Source organism: Podarcis bocagei, assembly GCF_964188305.1.
Source record: "Podarcis bocagei genome assembly, chromosome: 10".
NCBI classification, from domain to species: domain Eukaryota; kingdom Metazoa; phylum Chordata; class Lepidosauria; order Squamata; family Lacertidae; genus Podarcis; species Podarcis bocagei.
Window position 1 is genome coordinate 32884895 of NC_138135.1, and position 12869 is coordinate 32897763.

The following is a 12869-nucleotide window of genomic DNA, read 5'->3' on the forward strand; positions in this document are numbered from 1 at the left end:
TATTATTATTATTACAGTTGTTGTGAGACATATGTAGCCTTCTGTCTAGAATTGAGCTTTGAGAGGGTGTCCCCCCCACTCCATTATTTGAGGAGAAGTCAGATTGGCTGGCCCCTCCACATTGGTGTTCTATTGCAGGTGTATTCTGCATTAGTGATGGATTTATTCTGCTTTAGCTTGCTTTGTGATGCTACCATATTATTGATGTCTGGAGAGGTTCTAAGCACTACAAAACTGGGACTGAAACATACCAGAACATTTGTGGTATGTTATGGGATCTCAACATTTGTGGTATGTTATAGGGACGCGGGTGGCGCTGTGGGTAAAACCTCAGCGCCTAGGACTTGCCGATCGCATGGTCGGCGGTTCAAATCCCTGCGGCGGGGTGAGCTCCCGTCGTTCGGTCCCAGCACCTGCCAACCTAGCATTCGAAAGCACCCCCGGGTGCAAGTAGATAAATAGGGACTGCTTACTAGCGGGAAGGTAAACGGCGTTTCCGTGTGCTGCGCTGGCTCGCCAGAGCAGCTTTGTCACGCTGGCCACGTGACCCGGAAGTGTCTGCGGACAGCACTGGCTCCCGGCCTATAGAGTGAGATGAGCGCACAACCCTAGAGTCTGTCAAGACTGGCCCGTACGGGCAGGGGTACCTTTACCTTTATGGGATCTCAGCAGGACATTGCAGAGTATGCATTGAATGGAAATGGTCTGGTATGACCAGCCCAAATCTTTTGCAGGCACAAGCTGTATTGAAAGCAGGATCACGTGCGACTGCTGCGATAGCCTCATAAGCACAAATCATGAATGAGCAAGAAAAAGGATATTGGGGGGGGGGGTGCAAGTCAGTGGAGATAAAAGAGATGGGAGCTTTTAACAAATAAAGCAACAAGCACAATTTTAATTAGATAATCATACGAGGCACTTGGAAAGAACCCCACCCAAAGAATGCATAGCTTGCCAGTGGCTCCTGACTCCCCAAAGCTCACTCAGCTTTCACCCTGGAGGGTGGCAAGAGCTCATTTCACTTATGTTCCTAAATACGGGTTGTATCTGGCTGTAATCATGCTCAGAATAGACCCGCTGAAATTAATGGATACGAATAAGGTAGCTCCATTGATTTCAATGGGTCTACTTTGAGGAGGACTTAGCTGGATACAACCCTGTGTCTGTAGGAAGCCCAGGACCACACCGGATGCAAACTTTTGTTGAAACGTGCACCAAATGGACTCTTTACTTGCCCACTGTCACCCTAGTATCAACCTAATCAGAAATAAGATGCTAATCTCTAAGAAGAAACCAGCAGAAATTAGTCATGGTTAATGGGATTTCAGATAGTCTCAATTAAGGCTGCAAGCAGGGAGCCAACTGGGTGAAAAATGAGGACAGAAAAGAAAGAAAGGCTAGTGAGCAAATTAAACTCAGTATGATTTGTTTCGAAGAAAATGTGGTTAGGATTGTGCTGCATGTTCTGTTTTACGGCTTTCGGTGGGATAACTAATCAAAGTAATGGTTGCTTGTTTCTTTTCTCCCCTACCCTGAGAAGCGGTCTCAGAAGCTGCAGTCAAGAGTAAAATGGGGAGGAGGGACTGGTTAACCCATTCACTATTTGTCTGCTCAAAAGCCATCCACAAGCAGTTTTCCCTCTGGTGGGTAACAAAACTTGGGGTTCCCAGTTCGGAACAGGCAGTTTTGAGCAGGCAAGTGGCGGGGGGTGGGGTGGAGAATTAAGTGTCTCCTCTTTCTGCTGCTCTTCCACTCCTGATGCCAGCCTCCAAACCAGCTTTTCACTAAAAAGAAAGGTACACACAACTGCCTGTATACCATGGTTTAGCCCATCACATCTAATTTGAGCTGGATTGTGACCTCAGGTGAGTCCTTAAGGGGTTTAGTCATTACTACCATAAACCACATTGATCTGGGATTATGACCTGGGTCATAAAAACCAGAGCACTTCAGTGTGAATTAAGATCCAAAATCTTTAATAGGTATTTGATAAATCTTCCCCAAATCCAGTTAATGTCTCACAGTCATAACACAACACATAGATTATAGTAATAATCTTATTTGAAATCCCTTCTCAAATTTCTGCAGAATCAATGGATGCTCTCTAACGTATGTCAGCATGCAGATAAAAAGTCTGTGGGGAAATCCAGTGAAAGTTTTGTAGTGTTAATTCCATTTGATTTCAGCGGGAGATAATCAATCATGTATTCACTTCCCCTTAAAAAACTTAAATGTGTTTAAATTTGGCTCTATGGGTCTGTTATTAAGAGGCTGTTTTAAATTAAATCAAACTAGTGTTTCACTTACTTGAATTTTGTTTTTTCTGAATTCTTCAGTAAAAGAACCCTTCTCAGTATCTCATGAGGAAACTCAGAGCAAAATTTCTAAAATAGCACAATGCCTGCACAAGATGCTCTGCCTGTGGTTGACTGGGTCAGGCATTGTTCATTGCTTTTCCCCTGAAATATTAGTTGGGAATGGCAATAACCTGCCTTGCCAGCTTGCAAAGATCCTGGAATCTTAGAACTGGAAGGTGCCAAAGGATCATGCCCTGAGGCAGAACCATCCACCTATCAGGCACCCGTTTAGACTGCAATCCTGCAAAGAAATTTAATAAATGATGATGATAAGTTACCTAGGAGTAAGCTCTATTGAAACCAGTGGGACTTTCTTCTAAATAAACATGCATAGAATCACCCTATACCAGGAGGAGAGAAATAGATTCCTCAGCACCTCCAGCATGATTGGCATGGGCATTCTGCACAATGTGTGCCTTCTAGACACTCTGCAGACAAATCAATCACATGAACCACCAGGGCTTTCCACCATTAAGGGATCTTGCATGAGAGTGCTGTCTGAAAGGAATGAACCATCAGTGCTGCCTCTTAGTGATTGCCATGGACATATTTTAACTGTTTCACTGTCAAAAACGCAGCTCTACAAGACAGCCTATCACACTTGGATCTGAAAGACTGGGGCTCCGAAAGGACTGTTGTAAAAGTGAATGGCAGAAATTTGTATGCTTGAGTTCAACAGTTTTACATGCTATAGGCATGGTCATTAATAGCAAACAAGCATGGCTTTATCTTGAACTATGAATATACCTGTCAGGGAACTGCCATCAGAGCATCAGGTGGTGGAGGGACTCAGGCAGGATGAAAGAGACTCAACTGCTGAAGCAGGGACCAGCAGGGGGAGGAGTGGGTCTCTGAGGGAATGCGAGCAGGAGGGAGGGCTCAGGGAGGCTTCCAGCGAAAACAGTGGGGAGGTATCGGAGTCTCCCATAGGGAGACCCATACCTCGCAGGAAACTGTCACGCCGTGAGTCCAGGAGACGCGTTTCCGTTAAGGAACTTCTTTGTTGGAAACGCTTCCGCAGACAGCCACTGTCGGACTCTACTAGTGACTAGAGCAGACATGTCTGAGGAGCTCCGTCACACACGGAGGTTTGTGGGGGCGCACAAACTCTGAGGGAGCACGTTTTCACGCACAAGCAGCTAATCAAACCCTCACAGCAGTCCGACAGTCTTTGTACGCTGCCTGTGCAAGAGAAGGCATCATGAGCGAACCAACCGGAACCGGAGGAGCAGGGGCTGGAGCTGGTCCAAGCTTGGAAGATAGATACCGAGCGTTGGAGGTTCAACTGGCCCTGCAGACGGCGAGGCTGGAGGAGAGAAGGGCTCAGGATGCAGACAAGAAGGGGAGAGCCACTCAATTCCCCAGAAAGGTACCAGGATTGGTGCAGAAATTTGGGGGGGACCCCAAGGACTACCATGCTTTTAGGACAGAGATGCAATATGCCCTTAATGTGCAGTTCGATGAGTTCCCTGATGAGGAATCGCGAGTTGCTTTTGTAATTGGGCATCTTGAGAAAGGGGCTAGAGACTGGGTGCGACCCCTAATGGCAACGCACAATGACATACTAAAGGACACAATGAAGTTCTTTCGTGCAATGGATATCATGTTTTCCAGCGATATTGAGGAAGGGGTGGTGCGCAGACAGCTAATGGCTTGTAAGCAGGGGAGTCGATCTGTCCGTGAATATTGGACTGAGTTTACCATGCTGATTCACAGACTGAGTTGGGATTTATCGGCGGCACCCGTTCAAATGCTATTTGGAGAAGGTCTTTCTTCGGGGGTGAAAGACGAGCTGGCACGGAGCCCCAGGGCGGAGTCTATGGATCAGCTGACCAAATCTGCGCTGACCATAGGAGCGCGGCAGGAGGCAAGAGCCTTGGAGAGGCGGGAAGGGAGAGGGGAACGTTGGAAGGAGTTCCGCATTCCAGACATTCCTGAGCCAGCTTTCCCGCCGGCAGAGCCGATGGAAATCGGAACAGCGCGCGCGCGCGCATTTTCAAAAACCAGCGAGGGAGCTAAGAAGGAGGGAAAGGGCCCCCGGAAATGCTATCTCTGCCAACAGCCAGGCCACTTTGCCAGAGTCTGCCCCCAGAGGAAGGAATGGCAAGGGATGGTGGGAGCTGTTGAGGGGGGAGAAGAAGGGGGAGCGGAGCAGGTAAAAGCCAACGCCTGGTTGCCACAATTGGGGCACTGCAGCCAGGCCAAAGAGCAGTGAAAGTGCCCGTGCCAGAAGCTCCTCGACCTGCTCTAGTGATTGAAGTGTCGCTAGAGCTGCAGAATGGGCACCCCCTAAAAATAAAGGCGCTATTGGACTCAGGCAGCTCCTGCAATTTTATGAGCAAGGAGTTTGTTGCTGAACACCAGATACAGACCATCCCTTTAAGCAACCCCCTGCAGGTGACCACGATTGATGGCAGGGAGTTGTTGGGAGGAGGAGTCCGCTTGCAGACTGTCCCAATGATAATGAGGGTGGCAAGGCACACAGAACTGATAGCGTTTAATGTGGCCACCCTGGGAGGCGCTCCCATTATTTTGGGAATGAGCTGGCTAGCTCTACATGATCCGCTGGTTGGCTGGCATCAAAGAGTGGTGTCCTTTGGTTCAGCACATTGCCTAGAACACTGCAAAGGGGAGAAGGGTTCAGTAGGGGCCCAAGCCACCCTAGCAGGGACTGAAGTAATGGGAAAGGTGAAGGTACCACCACAGTATGCAGATCTCAGCGACGTGTTCAGCGAGAAGGAAGCTGACCAACTACCACCTCATAGACCCTTTGATTGTCAGATCAATTTACTCCCTGGAGCACAGCTTCCCGTGGGCAAGTTGTATGCCATGTCAGACAGGGAAATGCAGGAGTTGCGAGGGTTCATTGACAAGAACCTGAAGAGAGGCTTCATCAGAGAGTCCAAAGCAGCAGGGGGGAGCCCAGTGTTCTTTGTGGACAAAAAAAATGCGGACAAGCCGAGACTTGTATGTGATTTTAGGCGGCTGAATGCAGTGACTGAACCGGTGGCGTTCCCTATGCCCAGAATTGATGATATTTTGACCATGGTGAGGAAGGGAAAGATTTTCACAAAGCTGGATCTAAGGGGGGCGTACAACCTGATACGCATAAGGAAAGGGGATGAATGGAAAACCACCATGTTTACCCCTTTGGGGGCGTTTGAATACCTCGTTATGCCATTTGGATTACAAGCAGGCTCCGCGTGTTTTCAATCTTTTATGAACCACGTGCTGGGCCCTTTGCTCTACAAGAATTGCGTTGCCTTTCTAGATGATGTGTTGGTGTATTCTGAGAATGAGGAGCAACATGTGAGAGACGTCAGAGAAGTGTTGAGCAGACTGCAAGCCAACAGGCTGTGGGTCAAACTGGAGAAGTGTCGGTTCCATACCAAGGAGGTGGAATTCCTGGGGTACCGCCTGTCAGACAAGGGATTGGCCATGGATCCCGGCAAGGTACAGGCAGTGCTGGAATGGAAAACACCCAAAACCAAGAAGGATGTGCAGAGGTTCCTAGGGTTTGGAAACTTTTATCGTAAGTTCATCCGCAACTTCGCCCATCTGACGGCGCCCATCACTGACTGTCTCAGCAGTAAGAAGAAGTTTGTATGGACGGCGGAGGCGGGGCGAGCGTTTGAGGAACTGAAAAGGGCCTTCGCCTCTGAAGAACAACTTCTGCATGTGGATTTACGAAAGAAGCTAAGGGTTGAAACAGACGCATCTGACAGAGCCATAGGGGCGGTGCTTCTTCTGCAGCCGGGGAAGGAGGAGTCGGAGTGGCGTCCGTGTGCCTTCTTCTCGCGGAAGCTGAACAAATCCGAGAGGAACTACACGGTGTACGACCGAGAACTGCTTGCTATTCATGAGGCGTTCCGGAGATGGAGGCATCTGCTAGTTGGTGCACAACATAAAGTGCAAGTGTGCACGGACCATAAAAATCTAGAGTACTGGAGAACGGCGCGAGTGCTCAACCAAAGGCAGTTGAGATGGGCCCAAGAGTTCTCCAAATTTAACTTTGAGATTTGTTATGTGCCAGGCCCAGAGAATGTTAGGGCGGACGCTCTCTCACGCAAGCCTGAATATTTGGAGGGGGAGGGAGCACCCGAAGAAACCCATATCATTCCAGAGGACCGCTGGGTGTGTGGGGCGACTTTGGTGGGGCAAAGGGAATTGGTAGAGGGTACGGTGCAGGATGCATACGCCCAGGGGAAACTCAGGGATCTCAGAGGGGAGGAAGACAAACCCGGTGGTTTTGAGGAGAGAAATGGGGCATTGTATTATAAGGGAGCGTTATATATACCTGAAGGGGAATTGAGGGAGAAAGTACTCAAGCAGCTGCACGATAGCCCCACAGCAGGGCACTTTGGGCAACACAAAACCATGTGGCTGGTTACCAGGGAATTTTGGTGGCCCAAGGTCAGGGAAGATGTGCGGGAGTATGTGAGAGGGTGTGAACAATGCCAAAGAGCCAAGGGGGAGAGGCAGGCGCCGGCTGGTTTATTAGAACCACTGCCCACACCTGAGAGACCGTGGGAAGCAGTGGCAATAGATTTCATGACTGATCTGCCAAGGTCTAGAGGGAAAACAGCCATCATGGTTGTAGTAGACCTGTTAACTAAAATGGCCCACTTCATAGCCTGCTCACATGCGGTTACAGCAGAAGAAACCGCCAAATTGTTTGTAGAGAATGTGTTTAGGTTGCATGGCGCCCCCTTGAGGGTGGTTTCAGACCGAGGGAAACAATTTACTTCCAGGTTCTGGAGGAAGCTCATGAGCTTACTGCATGTAGAGGTTAATTTCTCGACGGCCCGTCATCCTGAAACCAACGGGCAGGCGGAAAGAGCAAATGGGGTTCTCCAACAATATTTGAGGTGTTATGTTAATGACAGAGAGAATGATTGGGTGGAGAAGCTGGCGTTGGCAGAATTTGCCTACAACAATGCAGAGAACGTGTCCACGGGGATGAGCCCCTTTTTGGCTAATCACGGGTGCCATCCCAGAGCCTTCCCAGGGGGGGAGGGGGAGAACTGGAGCGTTCCAGCTGCAGAACAGTTCGTGGAAGAAATGGAAGCGATCCATCGCCAGCTCCAACTCAACTTAAACAGGGCTAAGGAGGAATATAAGAGGCAAGCAGACAAAAACAGAAGGGAAGGTGAAAGCATCAGGGTGGGGGACCAGGTGTGGCTGTCAACCCAAGGGTTGCCATTCAAAGGAGGTTGTAAGAAATTAAGACCCAAAAGGCTGGGTCCGTTTGAAGTCATACAGCAGGTCAATCCAGTGGCTTTCAGGCTCCGGTTACCGAACCACATGAAGCTGCACCCAGTTTTTCACAGGTCGTTGCTGTCACCGTATAGAGGAGACAGTGAGGGGAGGGTCACTAGGGGACCAGCAATGGAGGAGAAGGAACACAGCTACCATGTAGCGGAGATCCTCGATTCCAGGTGGAAGGGAGATCAAGTAGAGTATTTGGTAATGTGGGAAGGGGAACCGGAGTCGGAAAACACCTGGGTTAGGGCAGAGGATGTCAATGACGAGGTTTTAATAGAGACTTTTCATCAGAGGTTCCCACGTAAACCTCAGCCTGTAGCGAGGTTCCGAAGGGAATACTTTGCCACCACCGACGAGGAAGAGGAGTTGGAGGGGTTCCCAGATTCTGAAGAGGAGGAGGATTCAGCTGGCCAGGACGACGATCGATGGAGAGAATTGTTCGAGACGTCAGAAGATGAGGAAGATTCGTTTCGGGGTTTTAGCCCTTCACCTCCCAGGGGGGAGGAATTGGGAGGGGGTGAGGGGGGCCCTGGAGGGGAGGTGGATGTCAGGGAACTGCCATCAGAGCATCAGGTGGTGGAGGGACTCAGGCAGGATGAAAGAGACTCAACTGCTGAAGCAGGGACCAGCAGGGGGAGGAGTGGGTCTCTGAGGGAATGCGAGCAGGAGGGAGGGCTCAGGGAGGCTTCCAGCGAAAACAGTGGGGAGGTATCGGAGTCTCCCATAGGGAGACCCATACCTCGCAGGAAACTGTCACGCCGTGAGTCCAGGAGACGCGTTTCCGTTAAGGAACTTCTTTGTTGGAAACGCTTCCGCAGACAGCCACTGTCGGACTCTACTAGTGACTAGAGCAGACATGTCTGAGGAGCTCCGTCACACACGGAGGTTTGTGGGGGCGCACAAACTCTGAGGGAGCACGTTTTCACGCACAAGCAGCTAATCAAACCCTCACAATACCCATCCATATAGCCCAGCTCACAATCTGGCCAGGTGGAATCCAAGAGAGAAGTGCATTGCTTAATGCACCCTGACTGGGACTTACGTGAGCCATGGTTCAAATCATCTAGAGAACAACTGTCTCTGGAAAGGCATGAAAGTCAGCATCTGATGAGCTTCTTAGAGGAGAGAGTGTTCCATAAACTGGGTGTAAGGACCAAGAAGGTTCTCTCTCCAGTAGTTAACTGCCTTACCTCAAATGGTGGTGGTTAGAGTGGGGCACTAAGAAGAGGGCTTTTGGAGATTATTATGAATGTCTGGGCAGGCTATGACTTTACCCAATGACTATGTACTGTACCGGACGCGGGTGACGCTGTGGATTAAACCACAGAGCCTAGGACTTGCTGATCAGAACGTTGGTGATTCGAATCCCTGTGACGCGGTGAGCTCCCATTGCTCGGTCCCTGCTCCTGTCAACCTAGCAGTTCGAAAGCATGTTAAAGTGCAAGTAGATAAATAGGTACCGCTCCAGCAGGAAGGTAAACGGCGTTTCCGTGTGCTGCTCTGGTTTGCCAGAAGTGGCTTAGTCATGCTGGCCACATGACCTGGAAGCTGTACGCCAGCTCCCTCGGCCAATAAAGCAAGATGAGCGCCGCAACCCCATGACTGGACCTAATGGTCAGGGGTCCCTTTACCTTTACCTATGTACTGTACCAGATCTCACAAATTCTAAAAAGAATTCAGCCTGGAAGTTCAACCAGTGTATAATTACTGTACTAACCATCCAACCTTTGCTTTTTTAAAACAACAACAACAACCTCCCTGATGTATAACGGAAAGCAGGGATACAAACAGTGTCTTGCTAACTTCTGCCAGGATTCAGGACCACAGGAGGCTCTGAACCAGAGATTCAGTCTGGGCACAGCATTAAAGTCTGGCCAAAGAAGAAAACTGCAAGGTTGGTTGCAGATGTACATAAAAATACAGCAGTGAACCTACTGTAGAAGCGCAGACATACAGTTTTCTGTTGGTACACATGCAGCCCCACAAATGTAAACTGTGAAAGCAATAAAAGCATGTGTTTGCCAATATCCTTGACATGAATTCACTCATCAGAAAGGTGGGATTGGCTTCCACTCCTTTGGGAGTGTGCACTCAGTGGCAAATAATATAACGTGCAAATTGCACCTCTCTGATTAGGAACCCTGATCTCAGCATCAGCTAATCAAAGCACATCCACAGAGCATGGGAGTTCAAAGCTCTTTCCTCCCTCTCCCTTTCTCATGCAGCCATAAAGCAGAAAACATCTCTGTAGCTCTTTGTGTGAGGTTTGAAACATCAGCAGTAGCTCTTTGTGTGAGGTTTGCTCTCATCCATCTGTAATCAGGTAGGAGGCAGAAATCTGGGGCAAGGATTCCAAGATGAGTAATAAGAGAATCCTGGTGGTGTGGGAGGGGGGGAAGCCCCTAGGGCCAATATCTTGAATGTACAGGGGCGTGAAATAATATCTAGCTTCATCAAACAACTTTCGAGATATTGTGATTTTTAAAAACCAAAGACAAAATGACCTAGTGGCAGAGCCACCAAGCATTTTACACTGGCCTACTAGTAGTACCATGTGCAGTGCAGGAGTTGACACTGGAGTAGAACTATGTCTTTGACTTTAATAGAGTTCTTAACAGGAACAGAAGAAAATAATAAATGAATCCATTTCCAAGAATTTATGTTGTTGCCTTTATTAATCTGAGTAACTGGTGGGTATACGGATATCAAGCAATGCGGCATGAAAATAATAAAATTAATGTTTTAAGCAATTAATAACACAGAGACAGGAGTATGCTCGTGGGGAATTAAAGCAATAATTAGTTCAAAGAAAAACTGAATAGGATTTGGATCCCCTAATGCAGTATCAAATTTCATAAACTTCTACTATCAGGTGCTCTAATATGTAACATGCCCCCAGGTTTTTCGTAATATATAGTATTTCAACAGAAGAGAAGAAAACTCTGTCTCCCGAGAATTAATTAAAATGTGACTAGAAAGAAAATGTGCTCTGATGATAGGGACAGAATGGCTGTGGGGTGTGCGATGATAATCTGACCCAAGCATGTGTCTATTTGGCTTTTTGGTTTTTGTTTTATCTCAATATATGTTTGTTCACCTGCTTGTATGCACATTTCTGTACATATCCTATTTCTTTAACAGGTAATGTTTGTGAGCCATCAAAGAGATTGCTTACAGAGAGTACTAGAATGCAACTCACATGTATGTGCTCAGTGCAACAGCCAAGTACAGTGGTGCCTTGAGTTAAGTACTTAATTCGTTCTGGAGGTCCGTTCTTAACCTGAAGACCACTTTAGCTAATGGGGCCTCCTGCCGCTGCCGCACCACCGCTGCACAATTTCTGTTCTCATCCTGAAGCAAAGTTCTTAACCTGAGGTACTATTTCTGGGTTAGTGGAGTCTGTAACCCGAAGCATCTGTAACCCGAGGTACCACTGTATTCATCATCCCCTCAATATATATACACATACAGTATCCTTGACATGAATTCATCCTCCACCCTCCACCCCAAGTCCCAAACCTAGACACACACATCTTACCTAGTTAAGGCCAAGTGATTTACCAGAATATACCACAGCTACAATTAAATTACATGAATTATTAAAATGCAATTTAAAAACAACAACCTTATGGGCAGCAGTAGAGGGGAACATGACTGTTCACAAGCTAATAGCCTATCCTTACGGGAGAATGATTGCTCCCATATACAATTTAGGTGATGGTCTTGCGGGGGGAGGTAATTAAAAATATTGGCAATGTGTGTGTGACACACACACACACACACAGAGAGAGAGAGAGAGAGAGAGAGAGAGAGAGAGAGAGAGAGAAACACCATGAACAAGGAGATGCAGTAGTAATAATGGAGAGAAACCTGCCTGGGACTGAGGGTATGTGTGCCCATCATCTTCTCTGCAGTATTTACCCTGAAGTTAATTTATTATAGCAAGATGAATTTGCCATCTGTCCTCTTGCTATGCTGGAAGTGGAGCTGCAGTTACTTCCTAGCAGATCTTGGTTTCCCTCTTGCGAGTCTCCCCTAACCACTGCTTATGAGTAGACTTTTAAGTGCCTGATAATATAACTCCTGATTACAGCAAAGGAGGTAAAAGTAACGTGTGCATAAGGCAGAGGGGAAGCAAAAGGATGGGGTAGTAAAGGAGAGGGAGAACCTATAAGGAACTGGCTTACGAAGGGCGGTGCATTTTCACTTTTTACCTCTATCTTGTCGATCCTGTCTTTCAGCGACCTGACAGCCTCCTCGAGCTCCTGAATCATGGCCGGCGAGTCCCAGGGCAGGTCGCCCATGGTGTCTTGCCTGGGGACGCCCCAGACGGAGGGGCTATCCTGGAAACTAAGTTCAAGGCCGTTCTCGCAGCGGCTCAGCTTGGTGGTCAGCTCCCGGATGGTCTCCTGGTCAATGAGGATCTGGTCTTTCTGCTGCTGCGCCGTCAGCCGCAGCTGCTCGGCCGTGCTCTGGAGGAAGAGCAGCTCTTCGCTGGCGGCGGCCGCCCCGGGGCTGTCCCCCTGCGACGGGCACTCGACGGTCAGCGGGGTGCACAGGAAGCGGCTGAAGAGCTGCTGGTGCTGCTGCGGCCGGGCGCTGGCCAGCAGGTCCAGCAGCGCGTCGTGGGGCCCCGCCGAGAAGCCCCCGTAGGGGCTCTCTCCAGCACCATGGAGAGCGCCCAGCGTCTTGTCGGCCGAGCCCGAGGCGGGCAGCAGGGCCGCGGCCGCGGCGTTGGAGCCATTGTCAGCACCTTGGAGAGCTCCTTTGCCGCCGGCCGCAGGGTAGACGCTCGCGATGATGCAAATGATTGCACCAAGGAAAGCCAGCATCCCTGCGGCCAGGAGCACCACCAGAAACTTCAGGGTGGCAGCTTCGAGGGCGACCCCAGCCAAGAGAAAGCGGCACCCCGAGGGGGGGAGCCGGGGGTGGGAGAGAGAAAAGGGGCGGGAGGGGAAAGCGGCACGAGGTGGGGGAGAGAGGAGCCGGGGAGCTGGAGAGAGAGAGAGAGAGAGAGAGAGAGAGAGAGAGAGAGAGAGAGAGAGAGAGAGAGAGAGAGAGAGAGAGAGAGAGAGAGAGAGAGAGAGAGGACGGGCTGCTGGAGAAGCCCCGGCTTCCTTCTGCCACCTGAACCAAGGCTGTTGATTATATCTTGATTGGAGAGCGCGAGCGGGGACGTCATCGACTCTTCCTCTCCGGGCCCCTCCGGCGGCTGCCTCGTAACCCTTTCGGCGCCGGGAGGAGCGG

The 12869-nt window shown here is 49.4% G+C and overlaps 1 protein-coding gene across 2 annotated transcripts in view; it reads right to left on the reverse strand.

Moving 5' to 3' along the window:
• Positions 1-12658, reverse strand: part of NPTXR (neuronal pentraxin receptor) — a 36422-nt gene extending 23764 nt beyond the window's left edge. The window contains exon 1 of one of the 2 annotated variants that reach the window (XM_081211061.1): positions 11837-12658. In XM_081211061.1, coding sequence (XP_081067187.1) covers positions 11837-12454 — 618 coding nt within the window. In that variant the 5' untranslated portion in view covers positions 12455-12658. The remainder of the gene's footprint in view (positions 1-11836) is intronic. The other variant, XM_081211060.1, reaches the window with a different exon arrangement.
• Between the last annotated feature and the right edge of the window lie 211 nt (positions 12659-12869).